Here is an 18,127-nt window from a genome sequence, read left to right as displayed (position 1 = left end):
AGTGGATTCAAGTTCAATCCCCCAAGTGGCTGGGACTTAAGGGTCAAAATACTAGAGAAAAGGAAACCACAGAGAAAGAGCCAAAAAATCTATGAACAAATTTCTCTCGTGGCTGGCTGACTCCTAAGTTGTGCATGCATGGGGTCAGACTCCAACAAATCCAGAAGAAAACAATACCTGAGAGAGCAATAAATTAAGAGATTTCAGCAGTGCTACAGAAAGAGAAGTTAGAGCTTGGACCCTGCTGAGGTATAGAGAGGCCTTGGTAAACACCTCAGGCTTTTAACTCACGCCTCAGGAGGGTTACACCCTAGGAACAAAGGCCACACCCCAGGATAAAGGACAACATTCCAGGAGTAAGGACCTTTTCCCTGGAAGAAAAGGCAAAACTATAGTAGGCCAACACTAATAAAGCTTAAAACGTGCCTCAGTGGGGTCACGACAACCCTCTAGTACTCTGTAAGAAGAAAAATTAACCTTTCTGGAAAAAGATTAACATCATCCAGAGCTTCTATAATTTTTAATTTGCATGGTCTAGCATTGGATCAAAAATTATTAGGCATGCTAAAAATAAAACAAAGCTAAACTAAACTAAACAACCAAAAACAGAAAGAAAAAAGTCAACAAAAACTCCTTATGATTCAGACATTGGACTTAACTGAAGGAGACTTTAACTGTGAATAGTATGTCATGTATGAAAAGTAGAGAATTTCAACAGAACATTGGATTCTATACAAATAATCAAATGGACATTCATTTTTGTAGCTTATTTATTGTACACATGATAGTTTGTATGTATCTTTTTTCAGAATGTCGATTTCTTCTTTTTGTCACCTATGAAGTTTTAAAATTTATGTATTTATTTTCCACTATCATATTTTTTAAATTGAAGTATAGTTGATGTATGATATGTTATAGGTATACAATATAGTGATTCACAATTTTTAAAGGTTATACTCCACTTACAGTTATTATAAAATACTGGCTATATTACCCATGTTGTTCAATGCATCCTTGGAGCTTATCTTATACCTGATAGTTTGTATCTCTTAATCCTCTACTTCCAACTTGCCTCTCCCCCTTCCCTCTCCCTACTGGTAACCACTAGTTCCTTCTTTACATCTGTGAGTTTGTTTCTTTTCTGTTATATCCACTAGTGTGTTGTGTTTTTTAGATTCCACACGTAAGTGATATCTTACAGTATTTGTCTTTCTCTGTCTTATTTCACTTAGCATAATGCCCTCCAAGTCCATCCATGCTGTACACCAGAAACTAATACATTTTAAATCAACTGTACTTCAATTTAAAAGCAAGCAAGCAAGCAAACAACCCCCTTAAAATATGAGCAGAAGAACTGAACAGGTATTTTCCCAAAAGAGGAAATGCCAACAGGAACATGAAAAGCTGCTCAACATCACTGTCAGGGAAATACAAATCAAAATCACAGAGACATCATCTCACACCTGTCAGAATGGCCATTAACAAAAAGAACACAAATAACAAATGTTGGCAAGGATGTGGAGAAAAGGGAACCCCTGAACACTGTTGGTGGGAATGTAAATTGGTGCAACCACCATGGAAAACAATATGGAGGTTTCTCAAAAACCCAAAAATAGTTATTTATTTTTAATCAAGGTACTGGGGATTGAACCCAGGATCTTGTGCATGCTAAGCAGGCACTGTACCACTGAACTATACCCCCACCCATGATTATTAGATATATTCATTTATTCAGCAATTCCTGATAACCACCAATGTATTTTCTGCCTTGAGGATAGCACTGTGGTTGGGAGAACCAGCCTAGACAGAGTTTCATTATCTACTATTTGCCTACTAATGGGCTATTCTGGGTTCTAGACAAGCTCCAGACAAGACTAGCTGTGGAACAGACTTATTAGGATAAAAGCCTCCCTGAAATGGGCCTACATTTAGCATCCCTGCCATGCTCAGTCATTGGCTGGAAGAACCCTTGGGGAGTGTGACGAGTGAACCCAGACTATGTACAAACACCTCTATGTACAAGCAGAACCCCATTATGTACAGGCAGCCCTACTTCCTCCTGTTGATCAGGGTTAGTTACCACTGCCAGTAAGGTGATTCCTCTTCTCACTTACTGGTCCCTGGGCACAAGGTCCCCAAGTGCTCTGGTAGCGGCCATAATTTGTAGCTGTAGGACCCATGTTGTGTCCTCTGGCAAAGTGCATCCCTGTAGGAACCCAGGACCTTCAACCATATGGAGCCCAGAGTTGCTGGAATGGGAAGTACAAAATCACCCAGGTCCCTTGGAGTGACAGTAAGTGGAGTCACTCCTGTTTTCCCATGTTGGATCCTGGACCCATGTATTCTTCCTATCGGAGAGACAGTACCATATACAGATCTCCTATTTAACACTGCATCCTGAAGAATGGCACTCTATTCTGAGTGTTGCTTCTCAACTATTGCTTCAGTTGTGTCTTTAGAAGGTCATTACCTGTATTCTATTAGCTGGCTGAAATAGTTTCATTTAATCAAATCCAGATATTTTTAAGTTTGGGCCCATGTTCCAGTCTCTAGGTGAGCTCTTCTCCTTGGTGTATCCATACTGGATAAATCTATTGTTACTCCTTGGGGTAAGTAAGAGTTCATAGCACTTCTCATATCACATGTCAACAGCAGGATCCTTATATTCTGCTAGCCTTGCACCCTGCTTTTTAGAGCAAGACAGCCAGCAGCTTCACCACCACCTTCTTTCACTCTTCAGTTGACCTCTGTGATGAGCACTCAACTGGGTGGTTCTAGCCCACATCATGGACTCTTCCACTGAACAGTGGTGTTCCCAGCCTTAGCACTCAGAAACCCAAGACAAATGAGGGCATTTAGAAGAGTGTAAATTGTCACAACAATATGCATAACTGTCAGCTTTATTTTAAACACAAAGTATAGAATATAAAGACCAGGATATATTAAAATTTAATTAAATGCCACCTAAATGTCTTTCCTCTTTAACTGGATTTTTAACTTGTTTCTTCCCCTGTAAATTGGAATAACAATATTTATTCCACAACACCACTTAAAAATTAATATATTAGGATGAGGCTTTATAAACTATAAAGGGGTAAATAAACAGAAGAGATTGTTACCAACAAACACAAATTGACTGATTAAAGGACAAGGACCCACAAATGTTTATTTTCAGAATTTCACTTAGAGCCAATCACCGAGATGGGAAACAAAAGGTAGAGTACTATGGAAGAGAAAACAGTGGTGTTAGGTGTCTTAGTCTAACTAAACTAACTAAACCCCTAACTAACTTGGGGTTTACTTCTTTACCCAGGACCTCTTGACCCCTTTTCTGTTGGAACACCAGGCTCCATGACAATATAAAACTTATTTATACCTATAGATTTAGTCCTCCTGCTATCTAGTATACTCCATTTGCTGTTCAGCTGGAAAATATTTTCAGTCTTTCCAGTCTAATCCCAGAACACCATGATTTATGGCAACAGAAATTCCTGAACTAAACAGAACAAAGAAACTGAGGCAAGTGGCCAGAACTGTGCTGAGCAGAAACCCAAGAGCCCACACTTGCCCAGTGCTGCTGCCACTGTAATGTGCTGCCAAAGACTAAGAAAGAGAAGGGTAAGTCCTCTCCTCCTCCCATACTACAGTCTTCTGGATTCAAAGAAACTAATAGGAAGCCAACGGGCAAAGAGTGTCTGGGAAATGTAGTTTGCAGGATTTAGACCCTTGGATCTGAGAATAGACAGACAAATGACCAGTGTAGGGGAGTTCTTAACAGGCAAACACAGAACTTCCTACTAGCAACAGTAAAATAGAATTGCCAGCTACAGCCTTAACTACCTCATCAATTTAAGTAAGATGTTTACCTCAGATCCAAGGACCATCCTGCGTAATTCAAACCTACTACTACACGAAATGAAGAAATCTACCAGGCTGGGATTACAATACTCTCCCAAAAGGCAGACAGGTTTCTGCCTCTAGCAGTCAGACAAAAGATACCAGAAACTGGTATACATGGTAAATTCTTTATTTTCATATTAACATTAAAATGTAAAACACAAACATTAAAACAAACAGCACTAACAAAGACCCCATTGTCTGGTTTTCAAAGCTGGTTCCAGGATACATACAATAAGAAAGTATTTTGAGTCTGCTTAATTCCAAACCTTCAAATGGGAAAACAACCTCAGAGACAGGGGTGAGGGAACATGGGTCTACGGATACAATCTCCTGCCAGGTGGAGGGGAGGTGGAGCATGGGTGAAGCTTTTTTTCTTTTGGAGAAATCAGTCACAGTAATTTGTTTCTAAAACATCTAAATTTACTAGAGGAATGAAAGGATTGGTAAGACATGAGATTCACCCAACTTCCCTAGTAGTACTACTAGTCCCTTGGTTCCTATGCTTGGGGGAATTAATCAGTATCAGCTGAGTGTCAAATCCTAGCCCTGCCCTGGGTTCTGCCTCTGCAAAAGACAAAGGCAATCAGGACCTGACCACTGCATCCTCTCGGTAATCATCAGCTAAAACCAGGAAAGTTCTGCTTTTTAATACAAATCCCATTCTGCCACTGAAGCTCTAGGTCTGGGCAGTCATTCTTAATCATCAATGTATCAAAAGGAATACCTCTTCTAAGAAAAGAAGGCTCTTTCCCAGGCCCTAGAAAATGGCTTTTTAAAAGATGTCCTTAAATAGAAGGAGGCCATTCTTTAAAAAGCATAACTAGAACATGAAACTCTGAGAAATCTACTGCAATAAGCCCTTGCCGATGAGAATTGCTGGAAAGAGCTCAGGAGTTGACAGGTCAGAACTGTTTAAAAAAAAATAACATTTCTACAATAATTATTTAAGAAAATCACACTGTTAGCCATCCTGCTTCCAAGAACAGGGAGCACATCTTGAGGCATACACTGTTGTGAATAGTAGTATAGCAGAGCAGCCTTTGGCAAAGTAAACAGATATAAACTGAACCCTATACTGGAGCAAAGTACAGCTCCCAATGTTAGACAATCCAGGGCTGGAACGAAAGCTGGTGGGTGTCTCCCTACAATCCACACAGGTTTCCAACCACCACTGTCTTCCTGAGAATAACTATTTTACTAACAATACTTTAAGAAAAAGTTAGGTAGGGAGGCAAATCAGAGGACCTTGGAATCAAACATCAGTTTCACATGGGGGAAGCTTTAATGCAGGAATTCTAAACATGCTCAAGAATGGCCCCTCCCTCCAAGGGGTAGGCTTTATTCAGAGAAACTCTTTCAAAATGGAAGAGATAAGCTCTTTTGCTTTCAGCAGCAGTCTAAGCAGTTTTGTAAGCCTCTCTTGGTTAGCCCTTGCTCCTGATTTCTTGATGCTAGGATAGACTTGAGTAAGAGCTTGACATATAGCTCATCTTTTCCTAGTGAGAGGGAAAGAGTAGTCTTCAAAGCATTGGCTTACATAAAACAAATCCTGAGATCCTAAGCTGGCTAGAGAAAAAAATGAGTCTTCCCCACTGCTCAAACAACTGGTCTCTTTTCTTGACTCTCACAATGTGATAAACTCAAAGCACTTGGCATCAGGAAAGGGTCTATAGCTGATCACCTGCCTCCATTATTGGGTTTGCCAATATCCCAGCACTGCACACCTGGAATACAACTGTTCCTACCATAAAGGAGACCACATGTGCTCTACCACACACTTCTGTGGGGATGAGACCAAGTTACTAAAAGGTTATCAGCCCACAAGGTCAGAAATAGATCAAATCCTTTGCAAGGTTTTACAGTACCCTCTTGTGTTCAGTTGAAGACTTCTGCATCCAAGCTGCATCTAAGCAGCAAAAAGATGGTTAGTCCCCTCAGGGTCATAAACATTACCAAGTCATACAGCTCAAGTGACAAGAGCACTCTGGTGGGGTGTCACCTCCTCTGGAAATGCTTGGTGCATGGTCATATCCTAAATGACCGCTGGGAGGATCCTCTCCGAGGTCCAGCAGAAAGTCTGATCAAAAATACAGACTCAACAAAGATTCATAAAGGCTTTTAAACTCAAGAAATGGATAGTTTTGATGGAGTACTAGTCACTTACTCTTTTGATGGACACTGTAAATACACAATCTGTAGTGTTTTGGTGACCTGAAGTCCTAGAATCATACTAACCTAAAGGAATCATGATCCCAAAAATTCTAGGCCACAGACAATAAGCACAGATCTTGCTCAGGGCTGCTAGGTGCTAGCAAACAACATTTAACATTAGCCAGCAGCATGCCTGACAAGTTTCATGACCACGGTCACTCCCACCTATAGATGTGGACCATCTTCTCTGTTAAAGTAGCCAGGTAGCTGTTATGGTTCACCCCAAATGAGCAGATGTCCAAGACAGGCTGATCTGCCTGCAGATCCTGAAGCAATGAGCCACTGCCAGCATCCCACAGCTAAAAAAGACAAGCAGAGATAAAGATCAGGAGTCATTCATTTCAGCTGGGGGATTGGCATTCTTTATCATCACACAACTTTGAAAGACCTGCAAAGACAGTATTGACTGGGGAGCAAATGGGACAGGTTGTTCCTAACCTTCATGAGGTTGCACAAAGCCAGCACACCTGACATAGGTCAGATATAGCCTCACCTACTGTAATCAGCGATTAGTCTACCTTTAAGTGGATCTGAAAATCAAGCTTAGTATTTATCCCTTCAATCTATGTGCCAAGCACTCTTCTAGGGACAGAAAGGCCAACAAGACAAAACAACAACACAGAAAGTTTAATTGCTGCTTTCTCTTCCATTAAAAAAAATTTTTTAATGCAAAAAAATTTAAATAATAAAAAGTAGAATAGTACAATGAGCCATCCATCACCCAGACTATTAAGCTTTTACCATATCTGCTTTATTGATTTTATTTGTTCCTTTGCTGACATCATGTCATTTCCCCCTTATATACTTAAACATCTCTAAAAAGACTTTTATACCTCAATGTTGCCATGCCTAACAAAACGAACAATAATTTCACAGTATTATATAACACCTAATACATAAAAATTTTCCAATATTCTCTTTTTATGTTTGGTTTGTCTGAAACAGAATCAAAGTAAGGTCTACATTATACATGGTAGTCATAAATTTTAATAAGCCTCTTTTACTCTAGAGCAGATCCAACCTCCCTTTTTTTCCTTCTTCTACTGACTCGCAGAAGCAGGGTCAGTTGTCCCTACAGAACATCCACAACCTAGATTTCTGTTTGCTTTCTGTGCTATTACTTAACATGTTCCTGTACCCAATGCAATTCCAGTAAATCAAAGTACTGGATTCTAGAGTAGTGCTATCCAATATGGTGGCCACTAGCCACATAAAGCTCCTTATATTTAAATTAAAATTAAATAAAAACTTAAAAATTCAGTTCTTCACTTGCACTAACCACATTTCAAGTGCTCACATGGACTGTGTGGCTTTATTGGACTTTATATGGGTTCAAGGACACCACATAGAAGGCACTGTGTGCTTCATTTTGCCTTATACCAGGAGGCAAATTACATCTGGTTAATCCACTTACAGTAATCCTAAGGTTGATCAATATGTTCAGGTGGTGACAGAATGACCCTTCCACTGTAAAATTCCTCAGCTACAGAGCAGTATGTAAAGTATGACTCATGTAAAAAATAAACCAAGCAACCACACATATGTACATATGAAAATATGTTCAATTATGGAGCACAAATTTGACCTTTTGCTTTACATACTTCTGTGTAAAAAATGACAGACTCACTCACCAGGGCAGAATTTGATGCTTCATCCCCAGTACACACCAAGATGCTGCCATCATTCTCTGGGTTCTGGAAAATGGCACTTTTAGTCAGTAGCTTGCAAGTAGGTCCCCCAAGAAATGTTTGTACAGGATGGCAGGAGCAGACTGGCTCTCCAGCGTCATCCAGCTTATAGGACATTTCCATCAGCACACTTCGTAAGGTGGTGTGATTTTTATCTATGAGAAGAGAAATCAGTGTTGATCCATGGGGATGATCCAAAGAAATTAGCCAAGTACCTGAACGTCAGATGCTTACAACTTATTCAAGTGGAGACGCCACAATTTATCACACTATCATGAACAGCTACAAAGTAAACTTAACAAGAACAAAATAATACAGCACAAATGAAATTCAGAACCCTGGTTAAAATAAAGCAACTTATCTACAATAGGTTTTTCTCTATGAGGGAAACAATTCTGAGAATGAGTTAGCCTTTATAGGAAAATCACTTTACCCTCCCAGACCTGCTTGACATTTTATCTTTCCTAAGAGTTCTGACTACAAGATTTTCTCCTTCCCCCAGTGAGGATCCCATTAACCCCTGGAACTGTACATTTATAAAATGAAAGCATACTAAAACAGAAGGGGAAACATATATCTGTGGTTCTGCTGGGAGACAATAAAAACTAGAGAACAAAATGGGACCCCCAAGCTTTCAAGTCACAGCAAATCTTTGGAGATAGAGGACCTAGGAGGTGACTTAGAACCAAAAGGGTCAGAAGAGTCTGCTGAGGCAGCTTCTTAGCTCAAACAAAACTTAAAATGATTAGTTCTACCCACAACTAGCAGAGGTATGGGCACTTTAATGACTATCTGACAGAACATCTGCCTGACCATCAGCAGAGTTCATCAGGAATCTAGAGTCATATCTGTCAGCTAGGAAAAAAACTGCAAATTTAAGCATAATTGGTCATCAAAGGTTGCAGTCCAGTTCTGGAGGCAGTGAGAAGTTCAGCTGGCTAGGCCACCATGGATATCCATCTACTCTTTTTGTTGGTCCCAAATAAGGAGCAGTAGATACCACCCTAGTCTGGGCCCAATCTATATATGGCTGCCTTTATCTGGGCCTTCCTTTTAAGTGAAATGAGAGGCAAGGAAAAGACATGAAACTGATCTAAGAGTAGCTCAATGGCCTGAAGAGCAGGTCTCCTCATTCCACTATTGTCTTAAGTCATAGGGGCTCCTAGGATGGCTAATTCACTTCAAAGTATGCCTCAGTTCACACAAGAGAGGAGCAGAGAGGTAGGCTCCATGGAAGAATTTGGGGCCACCATCCTCACTATAGGAGCAGGAGCTGTAGTCTGTGAAGGGCCTACCAGGACCACCTGAAGGCTAGGGCAAGCTCTCCTTTCCTCCCCTCTACCAATCTGCTCCCAAATAAACCAAAGGACGTTGTCCCATGAGGACATCCCAATACTCACCAGGCCTGTAGGTCACAAGACAGTGCCGGGTGCTGCTCTCTGTCTGAAAGTCTATGCAGCCTCCAGGCTCCATGGGCAGCACATGAGGCCAATGAGTAAAGCCCATTTTCAGCTCCCAGAAGGAAGCGTTCTCCAAGGTTCCAGCCAACACTCCACCATATGGAAACGTTGCTGAGGCAGCTCTGGGTATGTATGACAGGGACACCAGTGGGCATCTGAAAGGAAAGAAAGGAAAGCATGCCTCACCCTCCAATACTTGGACTGCTCCAGACCCCACTACCAAGAGCCCTAGAGCACATTCCTACCTCTACAGAAGAGGTTAAAAACCTTCTGTGCATCACTATTTGCTGACATCTGATAAAAACTACCAACCCACTCTGTAGAAACAGAAGGGCATACATATATATAAGATTCTGCATCCAGTTTCAGAGGCACCACATGCTCTAAAAGCAATGAGGAAAAAAAAATGGGCTAGGAGATTTAACAGTACAAGATCACAATCACAAGGAAGACTGGGTGGAGGGTGGGAAGGGATAGACTGGGATTTCAAAATTGTAGAATAGACTACACTGTATAGCACAGGGAAATATACACAAAATCTTATGATAACTCACAGAGAAAAAAATGTGACAATGAGTGTGTATATGTCCATGAATAACTGAAAAATTGTGCTGAACACTGGAATTTGACACAACACTGTAAAATGATTATAAATCAATAAAAAATGTTAAAAAAAAAAAGATCACAATCACAAGGAAGACTGACTGGTGTGAAGCTTCTGGAAATGGGGTTAACCACATACACAAGATGAGTCGGTATGGAAACACAGCTTACACATCTAATACAATAAATTTTCCAAGCTTTAGTTGACAGATCCTCTTCAATTAAAATACAGTCTAAAACAACTACATTTTAATTCAGAAACAGGATTGTTTCTTTAGAGATTTTCTAAGTATCTTTTTGTAAGCATATGACCTGGACTGCATGCCAAGAACTCTCTCAGAAATATTAGCCTACAGACTATGTTCCTATGAGTTCATTTCTGCTCAGAATGCCAAAGCGATCACTTTGCTTGCTTTATTTCATTTCCCTGTCACAATGAAGCTAATCTAAGCAAACTAAAACAAAAATGAATACATAAAAAATTCTTTCCTTGCTATTTGCTGTATTTTATTGTCTACTTTCTGTGGATCCATCTACATCAGTGGCAATTAGCTTGTTTGCCTGGAGTTCATATTTGTATAAATTTACATCACTCACCTTCAGGACCATGGACCATACCACTGAAGCATCATTCCACTCCACCCGATATGAAAAAAAAAACCCACAGTGCTGAGCCTAGGTTTCAGTAAATAATTATTACTGTAGTAATATTTTATGTTTAGATTCCTCTGCTCCACTTTTAATATATATTTAAATTGGAAATGGAAATTCTCACTCAAAATACTTCTCATTTTGGCCTAAGTCACAGACTCCACTCTTTAGGAAAACTTTATGTCTCCAAAAGAGTATTATCCCCAAATGGCATCCAATACATTGTGAAAAGCCTAAGCGGTGATGGTGGCTACCCACCCTTAGAACTTGGGCCAACTTCACAAACCTCCCAACTCTGTAACTGGATTTTAAGTGAAAAACCACAGTAATATGGTGTCCTTAGACCAAGTTGGTCTAAGATATGGATTGGGGAAGTTTCAAATCACTTTTTACTGGGCTACTCTTTACTTGATCTCCTCCTGTGTATTAGACATGTGGGTATTAAAGCAAGACTACACTAACCACATTTTACAGATGAAGCTCACAACAGGCCAAGAAACATGACCAAGGTTACACAGCTTGTAAATAGTTGAGCTGGGTTCTGAACACAGATCTGACTTCATTTTGCCATGTTGGGTGATGAGTGACTCTATGAATCTGGTTATACTTGGTACCAGAACTTTCTATCATATCATCAACACAAACTCAAAGAATCTTACTGATTCTGAAATGAGAATATATCAGTGGATTCAAAGAACTGCCCTCTGTGAGGAATTCTGACCGACTGTAAAACACTTTCAAAAGAGAGGATGAATAGTAACAGTCCAGTAGAAAGTTCCTACCTACAGGAAAAGAGTGAGTGGCTCCCTACCTAGCTTTCTGAGGTACTAACTCCTGGATATGACAGCTAGTGTTTCGAAGGTCGTACACCATTATTGAACCGTTGACCAGTCCAGCATAGATGTAATTGTTTTCGTCAAGACACCAGCAGCAGCTCCAGACAGGACGCCCAGCATTGTAAGTCTGGACCACAGTATTTGTCTCCAGGCTGTGGAGTTACAAAAGACTTTTACAACTATGCATTGAGAAAATCAAATAAAGAGCAAAGATACAAAGATTATCATTTCAAAGATGATCCTTCAAGTACATGCCCACACAGCCAAAGTATCTGGATTCTCAATTTCCCCTAGGACTGCCCAGAAAACTCCTTTGAATTCCAAAATATTTGTTTTAGGGATACAGGTTTTCCTCTTGAGCTATAAGGAAGTAAAAGAGTAAGCTAAAGGGACACATAAACAGTACATTCCCTTCCCTAATCCTGTTACCTTCTCCATAGCTACTGATTACACAGGGAATCAATATTTAATGTTGAAAAATTAGAAAACATGTATAAGAAAAATAAAAAATAAATTACAACCCACCACCCAGAGGTAGTTATTAATAATACTTTGGTATTTAACCTTTCTTTTCTCCCCTTATTTTTCAACACTGCTAGGATAAATCACAGCATATAGATACATATAAAACGTAATTTTGGGGGGAGGATATAGCTCAAGTGGTAGAGTGCATGCTTAGCATGCATGAGGTCCTGGGTTCAATCCCCAGTATCTCCTCTAAGAATAAATCAACGAATATACCTAAATACCTCCCCCCCACCAAAAAAAAAAAAAAGGAAAACAAAACAAAAACATAATTTTACCCCAAAACTCAATGTACCATTAAGCTAAAGCATTCTTGAAAAGTCAAAGGGTACATCAGGCCTGATAGAGTTATCATGATGTCCCTCAAATTTAGCTGCAGAAATTAAACAGGAAGCCAACTAAAAGACATCTGATCAGATCTACTTTCTAAAAGACAGAGGCATGGAGCATACTCAGATCTGGTTCATGGCACTTGCAGAGCATATGAAAGATAAAACGCAGTAACTGAGGGTTACTGATGAGAGAAGTCATCATGTCACCCAGGGGAATGAGTTCCTGGTGAGCATTTTTGTTAGGAAGAATGATCCAGGGAACAGAGCAGGAAAAGCAGTCCCAGGCCGAAATGGTGATTCCATGGTGTCAGGTACCAGGGTGCCTTTCATACTGTCATTTCACCAACTCTAGGGGTTAGTCTCATCTACATTTCATAACTTAATTTTAAAGAAATAGAACAGCACACATTGTTTTGTAACCAGCTGTGTCCACTTTTAAAAGCAATACGTTTTAAATTCAATGAACTTGGATCTCAGAAGACAATGCCTTGGACGCCTCCCACCCCATTCCCCAAAAGCCAAGGTCATCATACCACAAATACTAATTTCCACGCTATTCAACACTAGGCAACTGAGAACCTATCTTCCTCACAAAGCACTCACCTGGTCAATTTAACAGTGTTGTCTAGGGAAGCAGAGAGAAGTAAGCCTTTGGATTGACGGCTGAAAGCCAGTCCACGTATCTGTTTGCCATGCATGGGAATGTACTGACTGCTTTTCATGTTGGCGGTACTCAACATCTTAACACCAAAGCCTGCCAAAGATAAAAGAGTGAAACATCACTGAAAGTCAATTTAGGCCAAAGCAAACCACCAATTCAAGTAGCTCCTTTGTTTACCTTACTTGCCATGTAAGTCTCTGGGAGGAAACTAGTCAAATTAAGAAAATAAAAATTCCCTGGGATTATAATTTATTTTAAAAAGTATATCCCATCCCAAATGTCCATCAACAGATGAATGATAAACCAGTGTATAAACATAAGGGAATACTAACCAGCAGTTAAAAAAAATGAACTACTGATACACACAATAATATGGATAATCTTAAAAAACTTACGTTGGAAAAAGCCAGATAAAAAGAAGCACATTGTATGATTCCACTTATGTAGAATTCTAAAAAATATGAACTAATCTACAGTGACAGAAACTGGATCAGTGGCTGCCTGGGGATGAGCAGAGGAGGGAAGAACAGGTGGATGATGCATTACAAAAGGGCATGAGCAAAACTTCAGGGTTAATAGGTACGTTCATTATCTTGACTTTGGTGATGGGTTGCAGGAGTGTATGCATATATCAAAATTCATCAAGTGGTACACCACCTTAAGTCTGTGTAGTTTATTGTACATCAATTATACTTCAATAATAGTTGTTACAAGAGGGATTCAAAAAGGTACACACACCCCCATGTTCACAGTAGCACTATGTACAATAGCCAAGACATGGAAACAACCTAAACATCCACTGACCCATCATTGGATAAAGAAGTTGTGGTATACTTATACAATGGAATACTACTCAGCCATAAAAAAGAATAAAATGCTATTTGCAGCAATATGGATGGACCTGGGGATCATCATTCTAAGTGACATAAGCCAGAAAGAGAAAGAAAAATATATGATATTACTTATATGTGGAATCTAAAAAAAAAGACAAATGAACTTATTTATAAAACAGAAAGACTCATAGACACAGAAAACAAACTTATGGTTACCAGGGCGGGGAGAGGGTGGAAAGGGATAAACTGGGAGTTTGAGATTTGCAGCTACTAAAATAGATAAATAATATAAATATATATAGTATTTATATTATAATAATATAAATATAAAAATAAATATAAAATAGATAAACAAGTTTATACTGTATAGTACAGGGAACTATATTCAATACCTTGTAGTAACCTATAATGAAAAAGAAAATGAAAAGGAATACATGTATGTATATGTATGACTAAATTATTATACTGTACACCAGAAATTGACACAACATTGTAAACTGACTATACTTCAAAAAAAGAAAGCAAGAGAGAGAGAGAGAGAGAGAGACTATTCCATGTGAACCACAGACACTCACGATGTATAAGAGATAATGAACAATAAAGAATGGAGATAAGTAATTTCTGTATCAGGTGGTCAAGATATGCTACAGTTGTCTAAAATAGAATGAAAATAGATGACATCAAGTATCCTAATCAATGTATATCATTTCAACAGTGGAAAAGAAAACCAAAAACTTGTCCTTTTAAATTTATTTGTTACTCTTATCACAGTATGATAATACATTTATTTTTACCAAGTATCTATTTTATCTGAGTTATACAGTAACAGAATTTGTCAAATCCTAGATTCAAGACAGCTTTGAATCACACCTCTGTTTTGCTGGGGAACCAAATGGGAGAAAGTTTATTGTGTTTTCTCCTAAAACAGAATTAGAAGAGCCAGAGAAATAAACACAGAAACTATAGGCTTTAAATCAACAAGGGAACATGAGTATTTGCATAGTAAATCACTAAAGGAAACATGTAGAAATTAGCACCATCAGTCTATCAGGAAGACCTATAGCTTTGCAGAGTAGAATACATATATTAAGAGAAAAAGAACAGATCACCTCCAATATGGGAAATAACTGGAAGAAATAAGTATTTTCCTATTTTATGGAGGTTTTATTTGATGATAAATCTTTTTATTAAAAATCTGAATGGGATATAGGAACATTATAAACAATTCTTTTACTTTCCCCTCAATTGGAATCTCCGGATAGCCTCAACTCATAGCTAAAATTAGTGAACAGAGAAATTGATATAATCTAGGGATTTCACTACCAATCTGGTATACACCCAAGTGTGGGGGACATAGTTTTTAAGGATCTGAATGGAACTGCTAAGTGGGGAGACAGGAAATCAGGCTAAAGCAAAGGGACCTGACAGTTGGCAGAAATCATACGCTGAAGACAGTAAGAAAAAACATCTACAACACTGGGAACGTGAGGAAATTTGGTTTTCAGCATTAAGAAAACCTAAAATTAAGCTTAAAAAGCACACAAAAAAGAGTAGATTAGCATAGTATTAATAAAACAATTAATGTGTTCTCAAATTCTTTTATTTGGAATTTGTCAATTTGAACCCTACTGAAAATAAGCATTAAATCTTGCTTTAACTTATACTACTTGGGGTAGTGTTTTTTCAAATATTTTTAGCCCAAAATGAATCTGTGCTTGAGCAGGACATACAGGGAATGATGTCCTTAACCTTGGCCTATACCAGTAATCCACACTTCTAAGTACCTTATCTTCTCTCACTTTATCATGGTTCAGTATTTCTGTCCTTCTGGTGAACAAATTTACAGAATGAAGACGGTAAAGACAACTTTGCAACTCTCTAAAGTATCTTATTAACAGGAAACCAACTAGGAAAAGGTGATTTTGTTTGTGGACAGTGCTAGGCTCTGGACAGTGTTCATCTACTAGTGAGTACTGGATTCTCCAGAAAGGGAGGAGAGAAATAAATAAAGTCCAATAATGAACATGAAAGCTGAGGCCTCTGGACTGTTCACCTGGAAGGAAGGAGGCCTGAGGAGAAGGCTGTGATACCACCAGGCAGCTCAGGGCATCACAGAATGTCATGATTCGGCAGTTTCCTGTTTGAGACACTGTGAAGGTCTTCTGGAAATGGTACTTGTGCTGGCTCTGGCTGGAGGGCAGGCAGCTTAGAGAACGTGCTTGGGAACCCCTGGGTTGCTGTGAAATCTGATCCCGATGCTGCACAATAAGTTTTTGCAAGTCCTAAAATGAAAAAGAGCTTGTAAATATGAAGCTTTTTCATTTGGCATTTCCTTCATACACAATTCCTTGATCTAATACAAAGATATTTCTAATACAAAGATATTTCTTATCCTTTATATATGAACATGATTCCTAAAGAACTGCTGTAGTTTTCACAATATTTCAACAAGCAATTGAAATAGGGAGAGCACAGAATCAGAGTATTAGGGTTGAAAGTCCTTAACGGTTATTTTGTCTAAAACTCTCATTTTATTGATTCAAGGAAGTAAAAGGACTTAAACAAGTTCTGAACTATCAGGTAGCTGTTCAATTTTTTAAAAATTCAGAAATGGAGTAGAATTCATTATAAAGCAAATATGTAAACCCTAATCAGAAAGAGTTGATTATGTTTACTTCCGGAAAAACTTGGTAAATCCTGTTCATATCTGAGATGAACCTAAGTAACATTTAGATGTCTTCCCAATCCTTACTCCAAAAGTTCTTTGGATTAGAAAAGGCAAACTTACTTGGACACGACTATGAAGCTTAGTGCATTCATCAGTGAGTACTTGAAGTCGGAGCCGACACTGTGCTGATTCTAACTCAGCTTGCTTCCTTAGCATCTGCTCCTTCTGTAAGGAACTAGAGGGGGAAAGCCAGTAACAGGTGGAGATCAGAAAGGCAAGAGAAGACTTCTCATCAACATGGCACAGTAAATTCATGCTGTGATACTATGCTGCAAATATGTCATGACAGTGAATGAAATATAACAAGAGAAAAATCTCTCAAGTCCATAAATACTACAGAAAAGTAGCAGGCAGGCCTGAACTCATGAGCCTACTGGGGTGGGTCTCAGTGTTGAAGTAGGCAGTGATGGCCAGGAATTTGTCTCTTACTTGGGAATGGGGACTAAAAATGCAAAAAATGCAAAATGAGAGATTAGAGCCAAGCTCACTGCTTGAGGTAGAGCCAAATTATAAAAGAGTAAAATGACTTGTTAAAAGACTTAAGTTACCTATTGGATTAAAGGAAAATAAGGTATTGGTTGTTCATCAGTTTTTCAAATTAAATAGCTAAAGTTAAAAAGATAGAAAGTATAAACCAGGCAAATGTTAAAAAAAGACCAATTAGAATTAAAAAGGATGAATACACATAAAGAGAACAATATATAATGAAAGGACACATTTACCAGGAATAAAAATCATAAATCTGTATGCTCTGAAATATGAAATACAAAAAAAGAGATTTCTATTCCAATGAGAGAGAACAGAAAAAAAGACGAAAATTGGAAAGGAAGGGATAAAGCTGCTCTTATTAATATTCATGGAAAATTCAATGGAACCCACAAACTAATATATCAGAGTTCAACAAGGGTGCTGGAATCAAGATCAAAAAAGTTACATCAATGGCGTTCCATATACACCAGTTAACTGATCAGTAAATGTAACAGAAAAAAATTCATTCATAACAGCAATTCTAACAATAGCAATCTAAAAATAGAGTTAAATGGTATGTAAGACCTTTATGAAGCAAAGTACACTTGTAAAAGACACAAGAAAACAGTGAATAAGTGAAAGGATATTATATAATGTTCATGGCTGGAAAGGCTAAAAATCTCGAAGATGGCACTTCTCAAGTTACTCTGAAAGTTTAATGCAATTTCAGTCAAGATCTCAGAGGTTTTCATGGAACTTAGCAAACTAATTTTAAAACTAATATGAAAGAGCAAAGTGCCAAGAATAGCAAAGTCAATTTTGAAAAACAAGAATGTATTTTAACGCCATAATAAATTATAAACTGAAGTACTGGAACAAGAAGTAACAAACACACCATGGAACAAAAGAGTAGTCCATTTACAATATAGAAACTTAATTTAGGATAGAGGTAGCAATAGAAATTTATACAGAAATATACCTTTTAGTAATTAATACAATTGATTATCCATAAAACTAAAATTTAGGTAGATTAAAAACTTGTATAAAAACCAAAAATTTTAAAGGCTTTTAAAAGAAGATATTACGTCTCTATGATCATGAAGTAGTAGAGACAAAAAAACACAAAATGAGAGATTGAGAAATGACTACATTAAAATTAAAAACTTGTGTTCAACAAAAGATATCACAAACAAGTTAAGAAGACAAGTCATAGACTGGGAGATGACATGTG

At 38.3% G+C, this 18,127-nt stretch overlaps 1 protein-coding gene across 2 annotated transcripts in view; it reads right to left on the bottom strand.

Annotated features, from left to right (window-relative positions):
- Positions 1 to 4,011: 4,011 nt before the first annotated feature.
- The window catches only part of RFWD3 (ring finger and WD repeat domain 3), a 34,128-nt gene continuing 20,012 nt past the window's right edge, over positions 4,012 to 18,127 (bottom strand). For both annotated transcript variants that reach the window (XM_031458080.2, XM_031458079.2), the window contains exons 7-13: positions 16,489 to 16,603; positions 15,754 to 15,982; positions 12,810 to 12,960; positions 11,325 to 11,501; positions 9,200 to 9,414; positions 7,743 to 7,954; positions 4,012 to 6,410 (exon numbers count right to left, since the gene is read on the bottom strand). In XM_031458080.2, coding sequence (XP_031313940.2) covers positions 6,267 to 6,410; positions 7,743 to 7,954; positions 9,200 to 9,414; positions 11,325 to 11,501; positions 12,810 to 12,960; positions 15,754 to 15,982; positions 16,489 to 16,603 — 1,243 coding nt within the window. In that variant the 3' untranslated portion in view covers positions 4,012 to 6,266. The remainder of the gene's footprint in view (positions 6,411 to 7,742; positions 7,955 to 9,199; positions 9,415 to 11,324; positions 11,502 to 12,809; positions 12,961 to 15,753; positions 15,983 to 16,488; positions 16,604 to 18,127) is intronic.

The sequence above is a fragment of the Camelus dromedarius genome, chromosome 9 (genome assembly GCF_036321535.1).
Source record: "Camelus dromedarius isolate mCamDro1 chromosome 9, mCamDro1.pat, whole genome shotgun sequence".
NCBI classification, from domain to species: Eukaryota; Metazoa; Chordata; class Mammalia; order Artiodactyla; family Camelidae; genus Camelus; species Camelus dromedarius.
Note: the sequence above shows the minus strand (reverse complement) of the source record. Positions and strands in the feature narration are given on the sequence as shown.